This window comes from Numenius arquata, chromosome 16, assembly GCF_964106895.1.
Source record: "Numenius arquata chromosome 16, bNumArq3.hap1.1, whole genome shotgun sequence".
Taxonomy (NCBI): domain Eukaryota; kingdom Metazoa; phylum Chordata; class Aves; order Charadriiformes; family Scolopacidae; genus Numenius; species Numenius arquata.
In genome coordinates, this window is record NC_133591.1 from 2,699,536 (window position 1) to 2,722,006 (window position 22,471).

The following is a 22,471-nucleotide window of genomic DNA, read 5'->3' on the forward strand; positions in this document are numbered from 1 at the left end:
ATGAGCCCGGTTTTAGACAAGATCTGGATGAAGAACTATAAAATTCAATCCTTTAATTTTTTTTTAATTTTTTCCTCAATAAAACCAGAGTCGTTCTGCTGGGGGCAAAGCTGGCACAGGCTTTGCCACCCTGCCCTGCCCCGAGTCCATCATTACAGGGCAGCCAAGCTGCTGCTGCTGCTTCTCTCAGTCCTCCTTTCGTTTTCAGCGACACTGTTTTTTATTTAATTAATTGTCAGCTGTATCAGTCATCAGTGATTTGTGTTTTAAAGATGGCCTGGCAGAACTAATTCCATTTCTGCACTATGTCGTGCTGGATGATGATAACCTATGTATGGCTTCTCCCACAGAGCCTAATGACGAGCCGCTGCACTTTATTTTAATTAATACAGATAGCAAATACAGTTTCATTAGCTGTTGGGATGTCAGGAGAGAAGCATGGTCCTCCTGCATGGCGAGTAGGGGCAGGGCACAGCGCCCAGCCCTGCCCGGTCCCCTGCCCAGCTCCAGCCACCTCCGCATCCCTCCGCATCCATGGCATCAGCAGGGCAGGCACAGGGCAGAGAGTTTTCTACCAGCCCAGGATTAGGTGGCATCACCCATCCGACCCTGGAAAAAGCAAATTTAGCCGTTCTGCTCCGTGGCGGCAGCCCCCAGGGCTGGGGGGGTGCAGTGTCTGCAGAGCAAGAGCTCTTTGGAGCAGTGTGCTCCGAAACAAAGCCTCTCTCGGGGTCCCTCCTCCCTCCCATGCGGGAGGACACGCAATTATAAAGGCACGTTCGTAATTTGTGAAATTTAGAACAATTAAGCCAGCTCCCTGGTATTTCTGACGAAAGCAGCCCCTTGTTCCCTGAGGAAGTAACAGCCTTCCTTGACCTCTGCTCCATTATTCCATTTGATTGATCTTAATTATATCAGAAAGGATAATGATAGTCTTTGTGGGGGTGCAAGTACATCGGGAACAAAGATGACAGGCTCTTTGTTGAGAGCGCACGAGGGCTGCTAGGGTGGTAGCGGGCACGGCCACTGTGCCCAGCTAACGAGCCTAACGAGGTGCAGGGCACCCAGTGCTGCTGCCTGGGCACCACCAGCACCCAGAAAAGTCCCGTATTCTCCCAAAACGGAGAAGCAGAAGGTTAAAAGCGTATCGTAAACAAGCAAAGAGGACTTGGCTCTCCAGTTGGACCGTGTCCCTGCCTCTCCCGTCGTGCCTCGCAGCAGATGCTCGCTGTAGGTAACCCCCTACTGCTCTCCTGTACCACCCACATCAGGGCATCCTGCCCTGCGTGGAGATGTCTCACTGTCCCCTGTGCCCACGCAGAGGCTCCAGCTGGCTTCCGCCAAGTTCAGGGCACTGTCACCTTTCCCTCCCCATCCCAGGTGAGACGTGCTGTGCCCCCCCCAGGGGCTTCACTGCCCCTCCGCTGTGGGAGCAAGTATAGGGATGCTGAAGAGGGGCATGGAAACATGTCTCCCTTCCAAAGGACTTGGCAATATCTACTTTCCCCACCCCCAAGAATTCCGTAAATAGAAAGATCAGAAAACACAAATACATAAACGACTGCCTGTTTTGTTCATTAATCACAGCTGGATCCAGTTAAGTGAGAAAGCCCTTAAATGCCGGCGCTTGAGGCTCGTCCTACCATGTCTCAGGGTGGGTGCACTGGGTGTGGGGCTGCACCCAGCTGTGCTGCGGGAGCATCGGGGTCTCCCTGGGGGAAACTCTTCGGTTTTGCAGCTTTTTCTGCTCCCATCAAAGGGGCCTTGGCAGCGTGTGACACCCCAGCCGCTGTGCCGCTCCGGCTCGGGGAGGAGCAGCACTCGACAAGCCTCTCCAGAAGAGCTTTGATATTTGAAGTGACGTGGGAAGAGGGGGCTTTGTCAGACGCTCCTCATATATTCTTGTAAAACATGTGTGCTGGGTTGCTGGCGCCTGTGCGTGTTTCCTGGTGATATTGTTATTTTTGACACACCCTGCTGCTGGGGAAATGTGGTGAGAAAGTACCTGACTCTCTTCTTCCCAGCAGGTAACGAATCAGCAAATTATAAAAAACAGTGTGTTGTCCAGCTTGGATAAGTTTTCTTTTCTACTGCTGCTATTCTTTATGTTCCTACAGGGTAATCGCAATTTTAAATGTACTTTTGATAGCAGTGTAATATGATTAAAATAGGCACAACTGAGAAATAAATCTGTTTTTAAGGATTGCCTTTGTGACATGCAATATTAAACACTTAGGAAAGGACCAGATGCTGCTGAAGGGGGCGTGGGCTGTCCCCAGGTGGGGATGGTCACCCCCAGTCCCCCTGAGAGCTGGCAGCGAGGGAGGGCAGCGGTCACAGGGATGCCAAGGCTCAGACCCCACTGTCTGCCCCTTGCAAACCACCCCATGGCTCCCTCTGGGCCTTTTTCCCCCCAAAATGATGGTCGCATCCTGTGTCTGCTGCCGCGGGTGCTCAGCAGGAGCCTGCAAGGTGCCGTGTATCCCACAGCAGTGTTTTGGGAGCAGCAGCTGGAGTCAGGAGGCTGTGGATTAGGGCTGTTTCCTCATAAGAAACACAACAGCCAATTTCATGGGTGCAGGAAGAGCAGCAGCAGGTTCAGCATAAACTTGTAATGTGTATTTTCCATCAGCGAATGTTCCGGACTGTAGCTGGGAACGGTGCTGGGGAGGTTAGGAAGGAATTTTTCAGAGCTGGCTGCCTTTTTCAGAGTTGAGTTTAACTCTGGGGTCATAGTCCTCAATGTAAGCAGCCTGTTGCCTTTGCTATTCGTTCAGGCTTCTTGTTTTGATCAAAGACGCGATGCTGTATAATTAAAGATTTTGCTTGTGAGGCCAGTTCGATGCCTGTGGAGCAGAAATGTGGAAAAATACAGCCCTTGCCCGTGGAAGCCAGCGCAGATAATCTGAGTCACTGGAGGAGACGTTATTTGCCGTGACTCAATTCAATTTGTGCGGTTGGGTGACAATGTACCAATGAGCGATAACGAGTTGCCATCGCCCTGCGTTGCATCCTGCCAGCGGAGCCGGGCAGTTTGCACCACGCGGCATCTCCCCGGTGTTTTTCACCATCAGCTGCTCCCCCGACTGACCGGAGCTGCCCACAGCCTAGCATCACCCTCTTCTGATGGCCTGCATCCCCGGCAGCGTGGCCAGCGGGGCGAGGGAGGGGATTCTGCCCCTCTGCTCTGGGGAGACCCCACCTGGAGCACTGTGTCCAGCTCTGGAGTCCTCAGCACAGGAAGAACATGGATCTGTTTGAGCCGGTCCATAGGAGGCCACAAAGATTCTCCGAGGGCTGGACCCCTTTTGCTGTGAGGACAGGCTGAGAGAGTTGGGGGAGTTCAGCCTGGAGAAGAGAAGGCTCTGAGGAGACCTTAGAGCCCCTTCCAGTCCCTAAAGGGGCTCCAGAAAAGCTGGGGAGGGACTCTGGATCAGGGAGGGGAGCCACAGGATGAGGGGGAATGGTTTTAAACTGAAAGAGGGAAGATTTAGATGAGATAGTGGGAAGAAATTCTTTCCTCTGAGGGTGGCTCTGCCCTTGCTCTGCCCATGATGAAGGCTGGTGGGCACATGGAATCTCAAAACCCTGCTCCATGCAAGTGTTTGGCATATACAGGACCATCAAAAGCCTGTAGAAGATGGGTGCAGATGCTGACATCTGGCAGAGCCACTCTGACTCCTTCAGACAGGTCCTAGCGAGGAGACGTGGTGGCTTCTGTCCTGGGACTGCAGCTGCAGCGATGCTGGAGAGCAAGCTGCTGGGTTACTGGTGGTGCAGCTTGCCTTTCACTCTAGATCAGCCCCGGCTGGAGGAACGGAAAATGTTTTCCAATGTAGGTGTTGTAGAAGACATTTTGCAGTGGAAAAAACTGGAAAGATTTGCCTCTGCGGGAGCAGGCTGAGCCTCCCCTGTGTGGCTGTCAGGCTGCAGCTGCAAGGGCTCTTGTTTGGCTGCATCCTTCCCTCCCCACCTTTCCTAATGAATTCCAAGAAAGCCTGAATGCATCCCTAAATGGGAACACAGCCTGTGTCCTTCACAGCCATCTACACAATAAAGAGCCATTTCACCGCTGGCAGGCATGGGCTCCTCTGTGTACTGGAAACAAAAGCTGAAAAGAAGCCTTTATATTTTTTGATTAGGTAGCTTGAAAAGTTTGCTTTTAATTGAAATTGCCTGACTGATTTCATCTGAGTGTCGGCTCCAACGGCCCTTACGGGAGAGCAGCCCCAGCTCCTCGCAGAGGCGATGGCTGCCCGCATCCTGCCCTGCACCTCGAGGAAGATGGGGTTCAAGGGGACCAGGAGAAGCAGGAATCTTCGTGGCTTTAGGATGCTGTGCTGGGTTGGGAGACCAAAAGCTGTTTTCTCTCCTTAAGCAGTGTTATCGCCCAGCAAACACCAGAAAGTTCGCTCCCCCCCCCTCCCCTCCAAGGACAGGAGTGCTGCTGTGCCTCTGGGACCAAGGCAGGGGACATGGACCACGGAGCATCCCACCAAACCCAAGAAAACCCCTGTCCCCTGCACCCATCAGTGCAGGAACAGCCCCAGCCAGCGCCGGACACAGCTCAAAAGCCACAACCATCCACCAACACCACCCCACCCCAGGGGCACCCCCAGACCTCTCGTGCCCCCCATGACACACCGGCTCCAGCGCTACTCCAAGCAATGGGGGTGTGTGCAGAAAAATTCCATGGTTTTTTGGGTGTTTGTGGTTTTGGTTTTTTTTTAAAGAGAATGAATGAGGAAGAAAGATTATTGGGGAAATTTTCTTTGGGGAGAATTCTGGAACAAAGACAAATTGAAATATTTCAACACAGGCTTGGGATGGAGTCTTGGATAAAAATAAAGTGGGAGGGAGCAGCACCTTCCCAATGACATTAGCTCCATTCATCTCCCCGATGACACTGCAGCCGTTTCGCTGGCAGCGTACGAAGGCATTAGAAGTTACGTTTTCCTTCACTATTTCTCAAATATATTTATGCTGGGAGATGTTTGTGGAGGTACATTGTGTGCCTCAGGCAGAGGATTAATTCCAAACTGTCACCTCACTTTTTGATGGGTTTGTAAATTCTGCTGTGTTGATTTGTGCTCTCAGTAAATTGATAAAATCCTCTTTCCAAAAACCTAATACACCATTTAGAGCTCACCAGGGTTTTAGACCTCATTGGTTCACATATTTATGTAAATATAGTGTCCAACAGCAATTTAAAAACCGCTGCATGAATAATCTGGATGGATGATAAGGGGTGAAAGGAACCAAGTTGTCTGAGGGAGGCCGGGTGCTCTCTAAAGCCGGTTTTCCATGTCTTGGGGTGCTGGGTTTTGGGGTGGCTTTGCAGGCGGGTGGCTGCTTTGGGCAGTGATGCCCCAGGATCCGAACCCTCCGCACCAGAGCTGATGGTGTTGGGAATAGTCTGATGTCTTTAAGGATGCTCAGGGTCGGAGCACAGGATCCCACCCCAGGCCAGTCCAGGTACCAGAGCCAGGTACCCCCCTGCCCCTCTAATAACAAAGCAACACCTGGATCATGTTTTTAATGTTATTAGTACCATCTACCTTGCTTATTTTAATTCCTTCCCTCTTTTGTATCCTGTGCAATGGGGGAAAAGATGGGCTGATGGGTCCAGGCAGGTATCTGCAGAGCTCCTCGCTGTGGGCGGGGATGCTGCTGGTGTGCTGGGATGCTGCTGGTGTGCTGGGAGCACTGGGAGGCTGTCAGGGCTCATGCCAGAGTAGTCTTCTAATTTAGGGACTCGGTATCTTCGCAAATGGAAGTTAAGGTCAGTCTGGAATAGCCTGAGTTTTACTGAAATTGCGTTTAAATCATCATCAGAAAATGCAAGCCCTGTTCCTGCGCATCGTGATGCAGCCCCATCGTCGGGGGAAGAGCCACAGGGCTGCGGGGAGGTGGCAGAGGGGATATCAGAAGTGATGTCCTCCGGTATTGTCCCCCAGCCACCAATCTACCCAGGATGAAGGATCTCATCCACAAAATGTTGACACGCTCCATTAATCCACCCTAAAAAGTCAGATGGAGATTCTCTCTTGAATTTTAAATATTTTCAGCCATTCTGATGGCCAAAATCACCCCGAATTGACCAGTTTCCGGAACATTCCCCCACTCCCTTGATGTTATTTGTAGGCAAACACTCCTGCCTGCCTGCTCCTGGCCAATCCTGCCTGCTCCTGCCTGCTCCTGCCTGCTCTGTACCAGCTCTCCATGGCAGCACCAGGTTCCCGCAGTAGCTCCCTTGTTGATGGGCTGACGCATGTCACCAAAACCCCCCCGACAGCCCTGGGGACCACGTTTGCTGTCCCTTCTCTGGGGTTGCCCCTGCAGAATCACCTCTCCCAAGCACGACTCCTGCCACCTCGGATCCTTGCTTTGGCACATAATGCACAAGTGTGCAAGACAGTGAGACAGACAGAAGCATGAAAATCCTTTTTGCCGAGCAGATTACGCTGCTCCGGGATCAGCCCCACAGATATTCCTTCTGTCGCACTTGAATTTTTGGATGCCTTTGCATTTGGCACCAATTTCCCTTTCCAGACTAAGGCTTTGCATTCGGAATCGCACCTCCAGAGCTGGGTTTGGTGGCCAGGACGCTCATACGCTCCTTCCCAGCTGCCAGGAGCTTGGCTTTTGGTTGCATAAAGTTTCCTTGTCCCTTCCTGCTGCAGCCATCTGTCCCGGGATGCCAATACCCTTTTCCTTTCCGCACCCCTTATTCCTGCCGGAGAGGACACGGAGCCAAGTCCCTGTCCCTGCCCTTGGGGGAGTCGCTCAGGATCTCCACTTTCTACTGCTGGAACGGGATCCTGGGGTCAGGAAAAGGGGGGAAGGTCTGAACAAATCTGTGTTTGTCCCCGCACAACGCAGACCTGGGGAATCCAGGCAGACCTTCCTTGATTTGCAATAGAAAAGCTCCAGGTTCAGCCAGCACTTGGGTTCCTTTGGTTCCTTTGCTTTTCTGGCCTCTCCCCAGAAAAAAAAAAAAAAAAAAAAAAAAAAAGAGGAAAAAAAGGGAAAAAAAATGATATGGCTAAGTCAGGGCTGTGCTCTCTGCCCACACCGGGAGCACATCAGCGTCAGCTGCACCACAGCAAGTGAGAGGAAGAACCTGGGGGGCAGGGGAAAGCAGCTTCTCAGCACCCCGGGAACACCGTCCCCCCTGAGCAAGAGGAGGTCCCTGGGTCAGGGATGGCGTTACCTCTGTGTGCCCACAGCCCTGACCCCCCCACCTCAGCTACCGCAGGGACAGAGCACTGCAGCAGAGGGTCCCCCATGCCACAGGGCTGTCACCCCCCCTCTCTATCTTGCGCCCAGCCAGCCTGGGATAACTGCCCACACAGGAGGACCTGGGGGGGTGAATTCAGGCTCCCCCTGTTCATCCCCCCCTCTGGCTGCAGACAGGGCTCAGGCCACTCAGCTGGGTCCCTGCTTTTACAAATCAGTGCGATTCTGGCAGCTCTAACGGCGTGATGCTAACTCACAGCAACATGCTTCAAAGGGCTTGTTATTCCGCATCCATGTCATCTAAGAAAGACGCTGGGCCAGAAATAGTGTCTTCTCGAAAGCGCAGGAGGAGTGCTCCCTTTCTGTGCCAGCTGCACCCCCCAACTTCGAAATTTCCCGGCAGTTCCTTGCTAATCACCTGCACCCCAATTTTTCAGGGGTCCTGGGGCTGCCAGGGCGCACCGAGCTGGGTCAGGACACAGGCACCAGCCGTGACTGTTCAAGCATCATCCCAACCATAGGGACCACGGGTATAGATTCAAGTTGAAGATAAACAACACTCGCACTTGCTTATCAATCCTATGTCATAGGCTCTGCTAGAAATCCAAGATGCTTCACTCTCCATTTTGAAAAATGAGCCTCCCTTCCTCCAACTGTTTCCCACCTTTGCCTCTTCCACCCCAGGCTCTGGTAGGCTCCTCCAGCCGCCCAGCTCCATGGTTTCTCTGATTTCTGAAATCCTTATGGATGAAGCCTGAGGGATAACAGAGCTGCATGACAGGGGGGTCGCTGTAAGTATCAGAAGTTCATTTATTCCTCTTCTTCATCTTTGCTGTAGTGATTGCTCCGGGGCATGGCAGAGGGTGAGCAGCCCATCCTGCCCGAGCAGCTCTGCTTTCTTCAGGAGAGCCACTGGAAGGCACGGGCTCAGTGCTGGGGGGCAGAAGCTCCCTGAAAGAGTATCCGTCTGTCCTGGGCTCTCCTCTCCTGCCCGGGCAGGGCTGCAGCAGGCAAATCATCACCGGAGCGGGATGCAGATAGAGCGGACCAGCCCCACGGGGCTGCACAAGAACATCCTGAACAACTTGGCTGTTAACAAGCTGTGAAACCAGACAGACAGACGGGCAGCTGGTGGCTTGTCCTCTGAAATGAAGGACACCTTCCCTTAGTACCTCAGGGGAAAAGGGCCGCTCTCTGCAAAGCATTTCTCCTTCACTTCAGCCTGGCTCATGCAAAATGAGTTACCCCGATGCTGAGCTGGACTCGGGGCTGCAGTGAGAGCAGCTGAGGCACCTGTATCACACGGGTCTCCTCCGTGCAACCCATCGAGGCATCACTCAAGTGCACATCAGCATGAGAAGCGACCTTGTGAAGCAGGTCCTTTTGGGAAGGGCTCTGGAAAGCCATGGAAGACAGTTAGGAGGAGCAGCTGAACTGCAGGAACCCACTGCAGCCTCCCCACAGCCTTCCTGATGCTCTGCGTTTTGTTGTCCATCTCGGTGGGGCAGTAACGTGGAGCACAGACCCGTACCTGCAGCGTCGTAGCGCTGCTGCACAGCCCGGCCAGAGACATCCCAGGCTTCAGTTGGGATCACAGAGCTCCAGCTCCTCAGGATCCATGTTTTTTTTTTTTTTTTTGCACCTTAGGACATGTTAAAGATGGTTCTGTCGCTCTTTGAATCACACCATTTGCCAAACACCTCTTCCCTTTGAGTCAGCAGCGGGAACAATGAGCCCCCTGCAACGAGCGGGTGCTGCTGGGGGGGAGCAGGGGGGCTTGCTGCCTTTCTGTGCCTGGTTGGCAGCAGTTTGATGGCATTTTCTTGTGGCTGGTTTGGCCACGTGTGTGTCGCCTCCCTCTGAAAGCAGCAGTGGAAAAGCAGCTTCGCTGGGCTTTGCCTGCTCCCTGCCCGAGAGACGGCGATGCTGGCCCAGCATGGCCAACACGAAGCACTTTGTCTTTGCAGCCCTGCCTGCTCTGCCACCCCCGGCTGAGTTAAACCCCCCTGAGACACACGCTCATCCCCATCACTGCCCTGAGGCCGTGGTTGGAGGGATGGCAGGTCCTCATCTCTACTGCCCTGTGTGCCGCACCCCGGGGTTTCTGCTCCTGAGCCGTGGTCTGCTGGAAACATGGCCTAAGGGGAATGACTGGGTATCACCAAAGGCCCCCCAGGATTGCCCCACGCACTGTGTTCAATACCAGTGTCATTCATCCCGGTACTCCCTCTGCTGTCGCTTGTCGGGGTGCCCAGAGAGGCAGGGTGATCCCCCCCCAACTCACAGACCTGCTGGGTCCCTCAGACCGAAGCGGGGACACATTCCTGCCTTACCAAGCACCCTGTGCCTGGCAAGTCAAGTGGGTAAGGGCACAGAGCTATCTCACTGCTGAATTCAGCAATTTCATACCCCTGACAAGAGTGTAAATCTATCCTGATGGACTGGAAAATTGGAAAGCTAGCGCTCATGCTGTATTTTCTATAGACATCTATCTAAACTCCCGAAAGATACATTTATTGGCAGGCTCCAGTTCCAGCCATGTAACTGCACGTTATGCTAATTAAAATATAGCCTGTGTTTTGTAACAGGATTTCCTTGGAGCGTATTTTGCTGCTCAGTAACCACTTTCAAACATTTGAAAAATAAAATCGCATCAAGTAAATAACTTTCGGATTGCTCACGGAAGGTTAGTCTTTTATTTATTTTTTTTTTTTTTTTTATCCCAAAGCCCACTGGAACTGGCTGTACTCGTTGCAATGACAGAGGATGTAAAATGCACTGACTTCTGAGGCAGCTTGTAGTCTAGATCAAAAGCTGCGTGTTATTTAATCATACAGCGCCCGTTTCGCTTAAAAAAAAAAATAATAAAAATGTGTTTGTACAAAATGGGATAACAAAGCGCTCAGCTCTGACCCCGAATACCCGCAGGAATAACCCTGCCCGCTGGCAGGACGTGCCATTCTCACACCAGTCACCTCTAACGCCCACGTTCCCCGCACAGCGATGCCCCGCCACACCTCTGCGCACAGTCACGGAATCAGAATCACAGAATCACAGAACGATATGGGGTTGGAAGGGACCTCTGGAGATCATCTAGTCCAACCCCCTGCCAGAGCAGGTCCACCCAGAGCAGGTTGCACAGGAAAGTGTCCAGGTGGGGTTTGAATGTCTCCAGAGAAGGAGACTCCACCACCTCTCTGGGCAGCCTCTTCCAGGGCTCTGCCACCCTCACAGGAAAGAAGTTTCTCCTTGTATTTCGGTGGAACTTCTTATATTCAAGTTTGTGCCCGTTTCCTCTTGTCCTGTCACTGGGAAGCACTGAAAAAAGACCGGCCCCATCCTCCTGACACCCTCCCTTTAAGTATTTATAGGCGATGATCAGATCCCCCCTCAGTCTTCTCTTAGTCTCCAGACTAAAAAGACTCAAGTCCCTCAGCCTCTCCTCATAAGAGAGATGCTCCAGGCCCCTCATCAACTTTGTAGTCCTCTGCTGTACCCTCTCCAGCAGTCGCTCATCTCTGACTTACTGCCTACTCATTTCTGAACCCAGCAGAAGCCGACTCGGAGCTACGAGGGACAGATTATACCCTGAACGTGTTCTGCGCTTCCCTTCTTACGTGGTTTGCTTTTATAAGCCCACTGTGTGCCAAGCGAGCGTGTTTGGCTCCCTTGGTCTGCAATCTGCCTCTTCAGCCCCAAGTACTCGCATCAAATTCCTCACTGACAGAGAAGTTAAAAATGTATAGAAGGAAGCATTTGTGACACTGTAACATCGTACTCTTCAAATAGCATCTTTATATATTCATAATGGCAAAAATGCAGGAGAAGGAGAGGGCTAAGAGATATTACTTTCATTTTATTGCTGCTGATCCAGACTTTCCTCCTTCTTTCTGCCAAGGAGGAGAGGAGGAAGAGGAGACATTATTACAGCCTCTCATACTTCCCCATCAGACAAATTCCATTCCCTGTTATCTCCGGCCACACAGCCCCAGCTGGCAGCCCGACTGTGTGCTGTTATCTCCTTCCTTGAGAGGGTACCGCTCGGGGTGCTGCTGGTTTCACCGAGAGCACACCGATCACTTGTTGTAGCCCTCGCCGAGTTCACGCTCGGTTTTCCTTCCTGCCGGACACACCTGAGTTTCTGGAAAAATTCTCCCTTGATGCCGCACTCACCGCAAAGCCAGGTGAAGCTCTGTGGCTTGCTAGTCCCTTGTGACAACTAGAGCCTGGAGATGTCCCAACGCCTTGAAGGAAAGAAGGAGGAGGGCAGATGTCGGGGCGCCGGAGGGGCCCCGGTGCTCAGCACCCCCCGCGGGGTGCATTTCTGCTCCCAGCACCGCAGCCTCGGGAAGGATTTGCTGGTCTCATCACAACCTCTAGTGGACACAGGTCCGCATCGCCACCACCGCACCGAATGGGATCTCTTTAGGAACCCTGGATCTCCTGGGGGTCCGGCCGCGCCCCCGCCGCCCCCACCGACCGGGCTTTGCCCAGCGCGGGTCCCGGCCCGATCCCGTCGGGCAGAACAGGCAGAAAAGGCAGCATAGGCAGGGCTGCCCCCCTCTTCTGCCCGCAGCCGCCAGCCTGGTCACTGCCTGCCCGCACACCCCGTGTTCGCAGGCTGTGTTCAACATGATGCTAAATAAACATCTCTGGCGATGACCACGCCGCTGCCCCCAACCTCCTGGACCAAATCCTTGCGAAGGGACGAGCCGCTGCTGCCTGTTCCGCTGCTGTGCTCCGTGCTGGTGGGTGGGTGGGTGGAAGCGGATGCCTAGAGGAGAGGCTTTCACACCTCCTCTCCCTTGATCTAAATGGCTTCACAAGTGCAAAGCACCCAAAAGCCACCAGCCGAGCAACTGATCAGTGGTAAGTCATGTGAAATCATTTTTTTCTTGAGAGAACGAACCAAACGAGCAGGCGGATGGAGCACAACAAACAATCTCTCTGCAGGGTCCGATCCTGCTCCCCCTCACACTTTGAGAACAGCAGGGCTTGCCCATCTGGGCCCTGGCTGTGACCTCCTGCAAACAGACTGACAAGCCTCCCCCGGGGCACGGGGAGAGCTGCTGCGTCGCCACCAGCTCCAGGGCTGCGTCTGCAGGAGTTTGGGATTTTACAACAATAATTCACCAAACCTTGTAAGGGGTCAACTATTTATCAGCTCCCTCTGTGCCAAAGAAAGAGGAGTTCAGTACGCTGTGTTCTCCTACCCGGAGATTTATGACAGATCGTGCGCTTGCCATAAGGGCCAAATCCTGTTCCTGAGGAGCTGGGCTGCCTGCTGGTGCTCCCAAGGGGTGCTTGGGACTGGGGCAGCCCTCCTGTCTTTAGGGCAGGAGGCAGCAGCTGAGCTGTAAGCCCGGTACTGGGCCCTGCACTAGCTCAGTTTGCTTGCCCAGCTCCCCCAGGCCCCGCCACGGCAGCACGGGGGCTCTCGCTGTACACACACACATCTCCCACAGCAGCTCACCAGTGGCCTGGACAAGAGCATTTGTGTAACATGACGGAGAAAAGGGTCTCGCTGTTTGTTCTGATGCTGAAACAGGGTGCCAGCAATTGTGGATAGAGGCTCCAGATCTGATTCCTTCATGTGTACGTGCATGTCCCTACACACAACACAAACCCATGCAGGTGGGAGAGAAAATGCCATAACCTACACCCATTTCGGTTTTGTCACCCAGAAAGAAGGATAGATTCTGTAACACAGTCTTGGTATGGAGAGCCAGGCGTAAGACCAAAAAGTCAAAGTCTTTTAATGCAATCTGAACACGAGACCAGGAAGGGAAGCCGGGCAGGCAGCATTGCACAGCACTCCTGGCACCAGGAGCCGTTAATCTTTGCTAAAAACACACCATCGGCCCTGGAGGTCAGCCCCCCCAGGCCCTGCACAAACACTGCAGCACAGGCAAAGGCTGGCCTCTCCCGTTCTCCCTCTGACCAATCCGCATCGGTAACCACAGCCAGCAGCACACCAAAACCCGGCTGCCTCGGCCCCGCAGCCTTCCAGTCACGAGAAAACCGGGAGCAGGCACCGGTTTCTCCATCTTTAAGCACCACGCGAGTTTGCGACGACTTTGTCAAGTCACCCCCAAACGGGTGCCGGTGCCTATTCTTAGGTCTGTCATCGCGGCAGCGGGAAAGGGAGAGGGAGCGGATCTGCGGGGAAACGCGAAACACGTGGAATGAACATGCAGCCCCCGGGAAAACACTCACCACCCCACTGCCACCCCAAAGCCGGCGGGACGGCGACACCGGCGGCGACCTGGCACCGGGGGCTTGGCGACACCGGGCGCTGGGGACACCGCGGGGGGGGTGGGGACATCGGGCTGATGTCCCTGCGGGAGGCAGGCGGAGGGTCCGGCACGGCTCCTCCGGGGGGGGGGACACGGCCCCCGTTAGCACACGGTTCCCGGTGAGGACGCGGTTTCCCGGAGCGGCTCCGGTAGGAGGCGGCCCCGGCGGCGGCGGGAGCTGTCCGCCCCGCGGTGCTGAGCCGCCGCCGTCCCGCCGGGCCCCGCCGAGCTCCCGGTGCCGCTCCCGGTGCCGCTGCCGGCGCTGCGCTCTCCCAGGAATATCAGAAGTTTCAGCCCGGCCCGAGCAGCAGCAGAAGCGGGGGGTCCCCGGTCGGGGGTGGCACGGCCGGTTCCCGCAGCCCCTCCCGAGCCGGCTGCCCCCCCTCCCCTGCTCGACTCCCCCCTTCCCGGTCACGGCTGCATCCCCCCCCCCTCCTCGCCCCTTACCCCCGTTCCCGGCCGGTGCCCCCTCCCCGGCAGCGCTTTCACACACACACACACACACACCCCCACCACCACCCCCGGCCGGGATGCGCAGGGCCCCGGCGGTGTCGGCGGCCGTTCCCGGGGAGCCCCGCTCCTTTCCCCGCGCCGCAGCCCCGCTCCGCCCCGCTCCGCCCCGCTTACCTGGGCGCGGGGCCGCGGGGCTGCCCAGCAGCAGGGCGAGCAGGCAGAGCCCGCGGGGCCCCGGCATGGTGCGGCGGCGGCGGCGGCGGCGGGCGCGGCGGAGCCTCCGCGCTGCTGCCAACCGAGCCGAGCCGAGCCGAGCGGGGCCGGGCCGGGGGCGGGGGCTGGGGCTGCCGCCGGAGCCGGAGCCGGCGCGGCGGAGGGCGGAGAGGAGCGGCGCGGTTGGGCGCGGAGCGGGCGCGGAGAGGAGCGGAGCGAGCGGCGGGGGAGGGCGCCGGCGGCCGCCCCGGCCCCCGCGCAGCGCCGTGAGCTCCGGCCCCGCCCGCGGCTCCCCCCGGTTTCTGCCCCCCCACCCCCTCCCCCCGTATCGCCCCAGCCCCACAGACCCCGCTGCTCTTCCCCAGCTCCCTATGACTCCCCTCAGCCTCCCCAGTCCCCCGGCTCCCCCTGGCTCCAGGAGCCCCAGTGCCCCCCAGCTTGGGCAGCGCTCCCTACTGCAGGCCACTGCCCAGCCTTTGCCCAGTCTCTTGTCTCATCTCAATGTCCCTTGTCCCCATGCCCCCCATAGCACTTCTCAGCATCCCAAACCCCCTCAGCACCCCAAGCCCCTTTCTCCCAGAATTCCCACCCCAAGTCCCCCTCAGCACCCAAAGACCCTCTCAGCATCCCAAACCCCCTCAGCACCCCAAGCCCCTTTCTCCCAGAATTCCCACCCCAAGTCCCCCTCAGCACCCAAAGACCCTCTCAGCATCCCAAACCCCCTCAGCACCCCAAGACCCTCTCTCTCAGAATCCTGACCCCCCTCTGTACCCAAAGCTCCCCTCAGCGCCCAAAGCCCCTCTCAGGATCCCCAGCCCTTCTCGGCACCCCAAACCCCTCTTGCCTCCCTGCTCAAGCCCAGCCTTCCCTCCCCTCGGGCTCCCCAAATGCAGGCTGTGAATAGGGCAATGGTGTTCTGGGAGGGCTGATACAGGCCCCTTTGGCGATCATGGAGGCACCAGGCTTTTGTTCAGCTGCTGGAGCCAGAGAAGCCAGGCTGTATTGCTGCAACCATTACAGCTGCATGCTGCAACCTGACCGGCTGTGGTGGGGTGATGGGCTCTGGGCACATGAGAGGTCACAGTTTGTGGAAGCTGCGCAGGGTGCCCCTCCCCATAATGTGGGGCTGGCACCATGGCCACGGGTGAGCACTGGAGTCTCCTCAGCCCTGCAGCAAAAGAAGCAACGCACAAAGAATCTCTGCTCAGCATCCCAGCCCCAGCCCTGGAGCTCCACAACTCCCTCACCGATGGGTAGAACCATGGGCCGGATGGCTCCCAGGACCTCCCTGCCTGGTCTGGTCCTGCCCGTTCCCCCACCAGGGCCACCGGCAGCTGCAGTAAACGGAGAGCTTCCAGCAGGCCCCTCCTGGGCCCGTCAGAGCACAGGGTGTAATTACACCGACTTTGATAACAACAGGAATGGAGGCTTAGTTCTTTTGAAATCCCCAATCCTACCCTGAAACGTTTACTGTAAATCACCTCCTGGTGAGAGTTGCCTGCTCCTCCCATCCGCTCTGCCTGTCAAGTCAAATAGCCAGAACAATGTCACGAAGCACGACACGAGTGTCAAACACCACAAGACCGAGGCCAGCCTTTCCCCCAAACAGCCAGTTTGTTAATGCTGCCATCGGAGAAGTCCCTGCTACCTTTGAGAGAGCAATTACACTGATTCGGTTACCTCAGCAACAATAATCACATACTGGTATCACTACAAATGCCACCACGCAGAACACATCAAGTCAAGAAACCGTCCAAACACGGGGACTGATCCTGCTGCCTTTTTCCCTGCCGGGCTCTGCAGATTTCCTCCCCCCGACACCGGTGCAAGCGGGAGAAGCAGCAGCCGGGGGATTTTGAGGAGCGTGAAGCAGGCTGTGCAGGCAGCGGGGTCATTTGCATTCCCTGTGTCACTCCTAGCTGCTGCCAGCTGGGAGCAGTTGGGCAGCAGGCGAGAGAAGGACAAAATAAGAAAGGGAGAGAAATCACCGAGAGGTGCAGTATATTATTTAACGTTGTCATTTTCATATACAAAGTGGGATTCGCTCGCTCAGAGGTTTAATTTGGTCTAACAAAGCTATCTGCGGCAGAGCGAGCGCAGCCGGCTCTCGTCCCCCCTCTGCTCCATCCCCGGCTTCCCTCCCAACCTGCCGTTATTAAAGATAAAAGTTGCCTCTCATTTAGCAGTTTTCCTTGAGTGATTTTTATTGTGTTCATCTGCATTGTAGTAAACTCCTAAGATAGCCAGATAATAACACCAGCGCCATGGTAACAGGCAGAAAAAAAAAAAAGAAAAAGAACAAATGCTGTATTTGTAATGCAGAAATGCTCACTAAGTGGCAAAAGTTGTTAGTGATGGAGAGAGAACAGTTAAGTTCAAGCCTTGGCTCATCAGCTGGAATTAGGGGGTGCAGCCAGGCCCAGGTCCCCACCGGTGCAGCACCCTGTGAGCCCAGGACATCACGCCTGGCACCAGCCAGGGTTTGCTGCTGCTCTGCCAAAAGCCGGTGGGGCTCTCGGGGTGTATTTCCCGACTCCCCACAGCCCCTGCATCCAGTGGCGGGGTCAGCAGCTGCTGGGGATGGTGCTGCTCAGTGAGCTTGGGGGTCTTGCAGAGGTGCTGGGGTCCCCCTGTCCTTCCAACAGCTTCGTTGGGTTCTTGGGCAAGCTGGAAGGCATTGGGGAGGAGGGAGCACATACCGGGGGACGGGGAGGGATGCACCACAGGATGCGTTCCCCATGGCTGGTGTGTAACAGGGTGATTTGAATAATTTTCCTCCTGCAGCCTCCCCGTGCAGCCAGCGCCGAGGCCTAATGGCCTGTGAAATTTCAGGCTGAGAAAGAAGGTGGGGTGTGCAGGGCAGGCGAGCCAGCAGCCTCGGTGCTCCCCGAGTCACCACGTTCCTGCTGCCCCCACCGAAACACCGGGGCTCTCCTGCCAGAAGCTGGGATCCGCCGTCCTGAGCCCCCCTCCAGCTGGACCGGCTCCCTCAGCCCTGTGCATCACCGTATATCCCAGTGCATCGCCGTGCATGGCCGTGCATGGCCGTGCGCGCACTCCGGCTGGGTACAGGGAGCGCTGGCAGGGCAGGCAGCCACAGGGGCGCGTGTAAGAAAAGGAGAAATTGTCATTGCTCCTTCGGCAGCACTCAGGGCCGGCGATGTTTGCGTGGTCAGAAAGCCGGGGTTTTCAGAGGGAAATAGAGAAGCGTCTCCCGAGGCTACTTTAGTGGGCATTGCTCTAATTAGCATCATGTTCATCGGCAGTTACCTCAGACCTTTGATTAACAGTGGAGAAAATCAATAAGCACACAAAAATTCAGATAAGTTTCACAGCTAATTTTAATTTCACATTTTAATCTTGTATTAATGTCAATCTTAATTACCATAATTAAGTCAGATGTGACTTAGCAAGAGAAGCTTGAAGATAAGACATTACAAGAGAGACTGTGCCTTTCTAGTGAGCAGACAAGGTTTGGGCTGCGGCTGATGCCGGCATCGGGCTACGGCTGCCACGTGCCAGCGAGCCGGCATCTCCCATGGGGGAACACGGGGTACCACGCTTTCCCATCCCTCCCGTTGTCCCCAGCCTCACCTGGCTCCCTGCTCGGGGTCTGTCGCCTGCAATGCCAGTGAGAACCTGAAGCCCCTCAGATCTACTTTACCCCTTTTTCCGGGGTTCCTGAGTCATTGGAGCTGCTTCGCGGCTGCCTCCCCCTCCCCAGGGAGAGCACGGGAGCGCAGGGAGGTGTCAGCGCCGCCGTGCCGGCCATGCCTGCGCTCCGCTTGTCACAGCTGGTGAGATCTATGAGCTCCAAACCGCCCGGAAAATCAATCTCTCATTTATTTTCATGATGGTGATGCAGCAGCCCGGCGCTGCTGCGTTTGCTCTGCAGTTACACCTATCGATCACCACCCGCTCTCGGCTCCCGGCACTTCGGGGGCAGGAGCAGCGATGGCCGGGGGCTCCGACCAGCCTGTGGGAAGCATCCTGCAAGCCCAGCAGCATCTGGGACTCACCCTGTGGTCACTGGAGGCCACCAGCACCTCCCAGGTGGCTGCTGCCACGTCGGACCGGGCTGTTCACTGTGTTGAATCCTGCAAATGCAGGAGCAAGGATAACACAAGATGTGCTCTGTGTGTCCTCACACTCGGGACTGGCCATCCCCATCCACCCAGGGAGGCTGCAGAGGTTTCTCCCGTGGTGTTTGCTGTGCTGCCAGCAAGGAGCCACCATCCCTGGGGGTTTTATTCTTCCCCAACCATAACGTGAACCTCGTCGAGTGCCCAGCCTGCAGAAGCACTAACAAGCTGCCTCCCTGGATCTGGAACTCTCTAGCTCAGCTGAGAGATAGGCAACCCTCGGCTGCTCCTGATGATTTTATGGTCAGTGACACATCTCTGGGCTCTCGTCCCCAGCCCTGAGGGTGTCCCCTGCAAGGACAGCCAAGTCCTCCCCGAGCCCAGGCTGGAGCATCACTGCTGGTCAGTGGTGCTGGGCGGGTGGGGATGCAGAGAGCAAACCTGCATCAGCTGTGCTCCAGCAGCACATGCCAGGAGTGGGTGGCCATGGTGCACTTCCAGTGCTGTGGGAAGGAGCTTTCCCAGTCTGGGCACAGCAGTTTCTCCTGATGAGCTGAGACCTCCACCCCGAGCTACCTCGTTGAAGAGCATCTCACAGCTTAAATGTGAGCTGGGTGCAGGTCCCTTTCCCCAGTAAAGAGGGCAGGGGCTCAGAGCAGAGATGCTATCAGTCAAGGTGGGTTTTCCTGGGTGCTTGTGGGGCACTGAGGGCCCAGCACTGCGGGGTGCAGGGCAGCCCCCAGCTGGGAGAGGGGAATGGAGATGCTGGGAGGACAGACCCCAACCAGGGTACATCTGGGGCTCCTGGCTCCAGACCTCCACCAAGCTGCCCCACAGATCTCCAAGGCTCCTGTTTAGGACCCAGCCTTGTACAGCTGCTCCGTGGTGTGAAGGGGGAATCCTGAGACAGGGGCAGGCATGGGGTGCCAGGGTCCTGCCCCCCCAAGCCCTTGGTGCACATACAGGGCCAGCCTCCTCCCTGCAGCTTTCTACAAGCTTCCACCCCCTCCTCTGTGGTGCCCGGAGGGGCTTCAATGGCAGGAGGAAGCGGAAAAACACCCTCGGCTTTAGACTTGGAAGCTGAGGTCTCCTGCAGCGAAGCTGAATGGTGGCTCTGAGGAGCAGTCTCCAGGCTCCGCTGGCTGGGGGGCATCGCTGGTGAGTGGCAATATTGTCCCAGGGCAGAAAAGGCCTTTGTCCCTCTGAGATGGCAAAGCCACTCCAGCCTTGGGCTTTGGGAGCCGGCTGCCTCCCTGCTCTGCCTTACAAATGCCAGCGCTGAATGGGGGGTTTGAGTCCAAAGCCAGGCTCGGTTCCAGCCCCTTTGAGCGAGTGCCTGTGGGCACAGCTGGGGACCCTTTCAGGAGGGAAGTCCTTGTTCCTTGTCAACAGGAGAAGACTTTGCACAGCTCAAAAATAGGCTCTCTATTGCCTGTTGGGGTTTGGAGGGGATCCGAGAGAAGCAAACCTGCTGCGGGGATGGCAGGCAGCGGCGTCCCTGCAGAGTGGGAGGGAAGGGACGCTGTGGGCATCCTGCCCGGGGTGCTGGGTAGCCCAGCCCCGGGGCTGCTCCTTGGCCAAGCACCAAGCCAGGGCAAGGGGGCTGTGACCCACAGCGTCACCTCAGCATCCCTCAGGGATGCAATGCCTCTGTGTGTGCCATTGGTCACGGCATGGCTTTGCAGAGATGAGTCCCCGTGGCACATCCCAGCGAGCCATCCCGTCATCGGAGCGAAGGCTTTCATCATGCAGCAGGGATGCAGCCCGGGAGCAGCTTCTTGAGCCTATGGTACCTTAATTCCCTAGCCATAAAACAGGACATTGTTTTATCCTCTATGCATAATTAATAGCTCAATTAACTAAAGCTTCTCATAGCAGCACCCAGAGAGGCTCCCACCACCTTCAGGCACTGCAGCTCTTCCAGCCCCCTCCCATCCATGGTTAACAGGCTCTTTACCAAGGCAATAACACTGTTCTGGCTGCCATATCCATAACTCACTGCTGCACTGTGCTATCCAAAAGTTTTAAAAGACATTTTAGTTGCGATTTTCAGGGATTTTTTTTGGTCTGGCAGGATTTGCATCAGGCAAAGCAGGCAGGACGAGTTGGCGTCTGAACTTCAAGTCCGAGCTCCATGGGCAGCCCATACTGACCATCTCCACAAGTGCCTGGAGAAAACTGCCAAAAAATACCTGCTCTGGTGAGGCTTTCCTGCCTGGGCTTCCATCCTCTGTATCCATTTCAACATTGGTATTCACACCCGGACGCTGCTGGTATTTACTCGTTACATCCCATATAAATTGCAAGATAAGTTACTCTGCACCAAGTACTGTTACAGATACGAAAAAGTGGATTTGTAAATTCATGAGTACACAGAATTATGTTGTCCTATCTAGCAATTTTTCCTTGAAGAACAAAAAGAAGTTTTGTTAGAGCTTTTCTTTTTTTCTTTTTTCTTTTAGAAGTGAGGCAAAGTGCAGCATGACTCCTACCAGCATCTGGAAAAAAAGAATTCTTTGCCTCTGCATTATTTTGTGCTTACCATAAACTATTAATCGTCTCCAGGAAGACGTTCTGGGTTTCTCACTTACAGCAGCATCTCCCCATGTTTTTTGGGATCCCCTGGGCAGGAGGGCACAACATCAGTGCTCGTCACCCTGAGGTGAGTAGGGACACCCCAAGGAGGGCTGGAGGTGTCTGCAGGACAGGCTGGCTGCAGCCTGCAGACCTGGGCCCTCAGCACTGACCAGAGGTAAATATTTTTAATCCGGCTGGTCCAGGTATTTTCCCCACAGGAGGTGATGCAACCAGCATCTCTGGGTGATGCTGATTGTGAGTAATCCCTGAGATGCTGGAGAGAACAGGCGAGCACTGCCATGTCACCAACGTGCCCAGCCCGGCGATGGGTAACGAGAAAGGAACAGTAAAATAAAGGAAAGAGGGAAAAGAAGGAAAGAGCAGATTACAATTAGCCCCAGTAACCATGGCATTATGAAAAACAGATTTTGTCAAACAGCTGATTGCAATCTTTGAAGAGATTATACATTTGATGGAAGAAGGTATCTGAATGGCTGTTATAGGTGGTTGTGGTGTATTTGATGTGGTATCAAGCAGCATTCTCATGAAAAGCAGCGTGATGCAGTATCAGCGCAGTGCATCTTAAGTGGGTTAAGAACCGGCTCATTGACAGATCTCAGAGAACAGCAATGAGGAATCATCTTCAAATGGAGGAATTATTAATGAGTCCGTTAAGAACTGGTGCTTAGCTCTGTCAGCGCTTCACGTTCTCACGTATGATCTGCAGGTAAATAGGAAATCACTAGTGATTAGATTTACAAGCGGGAGATTAGCGGGCTGGTTAACTTGTGCGGAGACGCGCAGTCGTACAGCGCAACCCGGATCACAGCGTAGGATGAATTATTAAACCAGATGTAGTCTAGCCAGGCAAATGCTAATTTCCGTGCCATGAAACAGAGGGACTCAGGCTGGGGGAGCTGTGATCTGGGCAGCGGTGGAAGGGACTCGGAGATCTGAGACCCCTCTGTAGAGGGAAAAGCAGTCAGCATCGCTCAGGTTGGGGAAAAAACCCCGTCTCGACGGCAGCTCCTGCAGCTGGAGTAAGGAGCCGTGTTTTATTTAATCCGGGCATTGCAGGGAGGCAGCAGCAGCCCCCACACATAACAAATTCCTGATGGGGTCTGTGCCTCAGCCAGCAGCACGGCCAAGGGCTAGAAAGGACATACCTCCGTCTCCCATGCTTTGGGCATCACCCAGGGAGCCAGCACCCACGAACCAGGTGACAGAGGCAGCAGGACGGTGGCACTAACTGGCAGTGAGTGGCTGTGCCTTGCCAGGAAGGCAGAAGTCCACCCCCCCCAGCCCACCCGCAGGCACTCTCTGGTTCCTGGGGGCTGGTTTTCTCTGCAGGGGTTGGTTGCTCTCTTTGTGGGGGGAAAAGGGGATTTGTTCTAAAGCTCCTTTAATGGAGGGGGGAAAAAAAAAAAAAGAATAATCCATACTGTGCTGCTTTGCTCTGACCCGTCTTCCAAGCTGTGATGCTTTAATTGATTAGCTTGTAAGAGCTTGGCAGCAGAGCCTGTGCTTTGTTGGTAGCATTTCTGCAGCTCCCGCAGGTGGAAAGCCATTAACTGCCTCCAGACTCGTCCCTCCGCCTGCAAAGTGCCTTTG

General features: G+C 55.3%; 1 protein-coding gene across 1 annotated transcript in view; it reads right to left on the reverse strand.

The window, feature by feature from the left end:
• The window catches only part of SEZ6L (seizure related 6 homolog like), a 48,596-nt gene extending 34,367 nt beyond the window's left edge, over positions 1 to 14,229 (reverse strand). Inside the window, exon 1 of the mRNA XM_074159777.1 lies at positions 14,163 to 14,229. Coding sequence (XP_074015878.1) covers positions 14,163 to 14,229 — 67 coding nt within the window. The remainder of the gene's footprint in view (positions 1 to 14,162) is intronic.
• Positions 14,230 to 22,471: the final 8,242 nt, after the last annotated feature.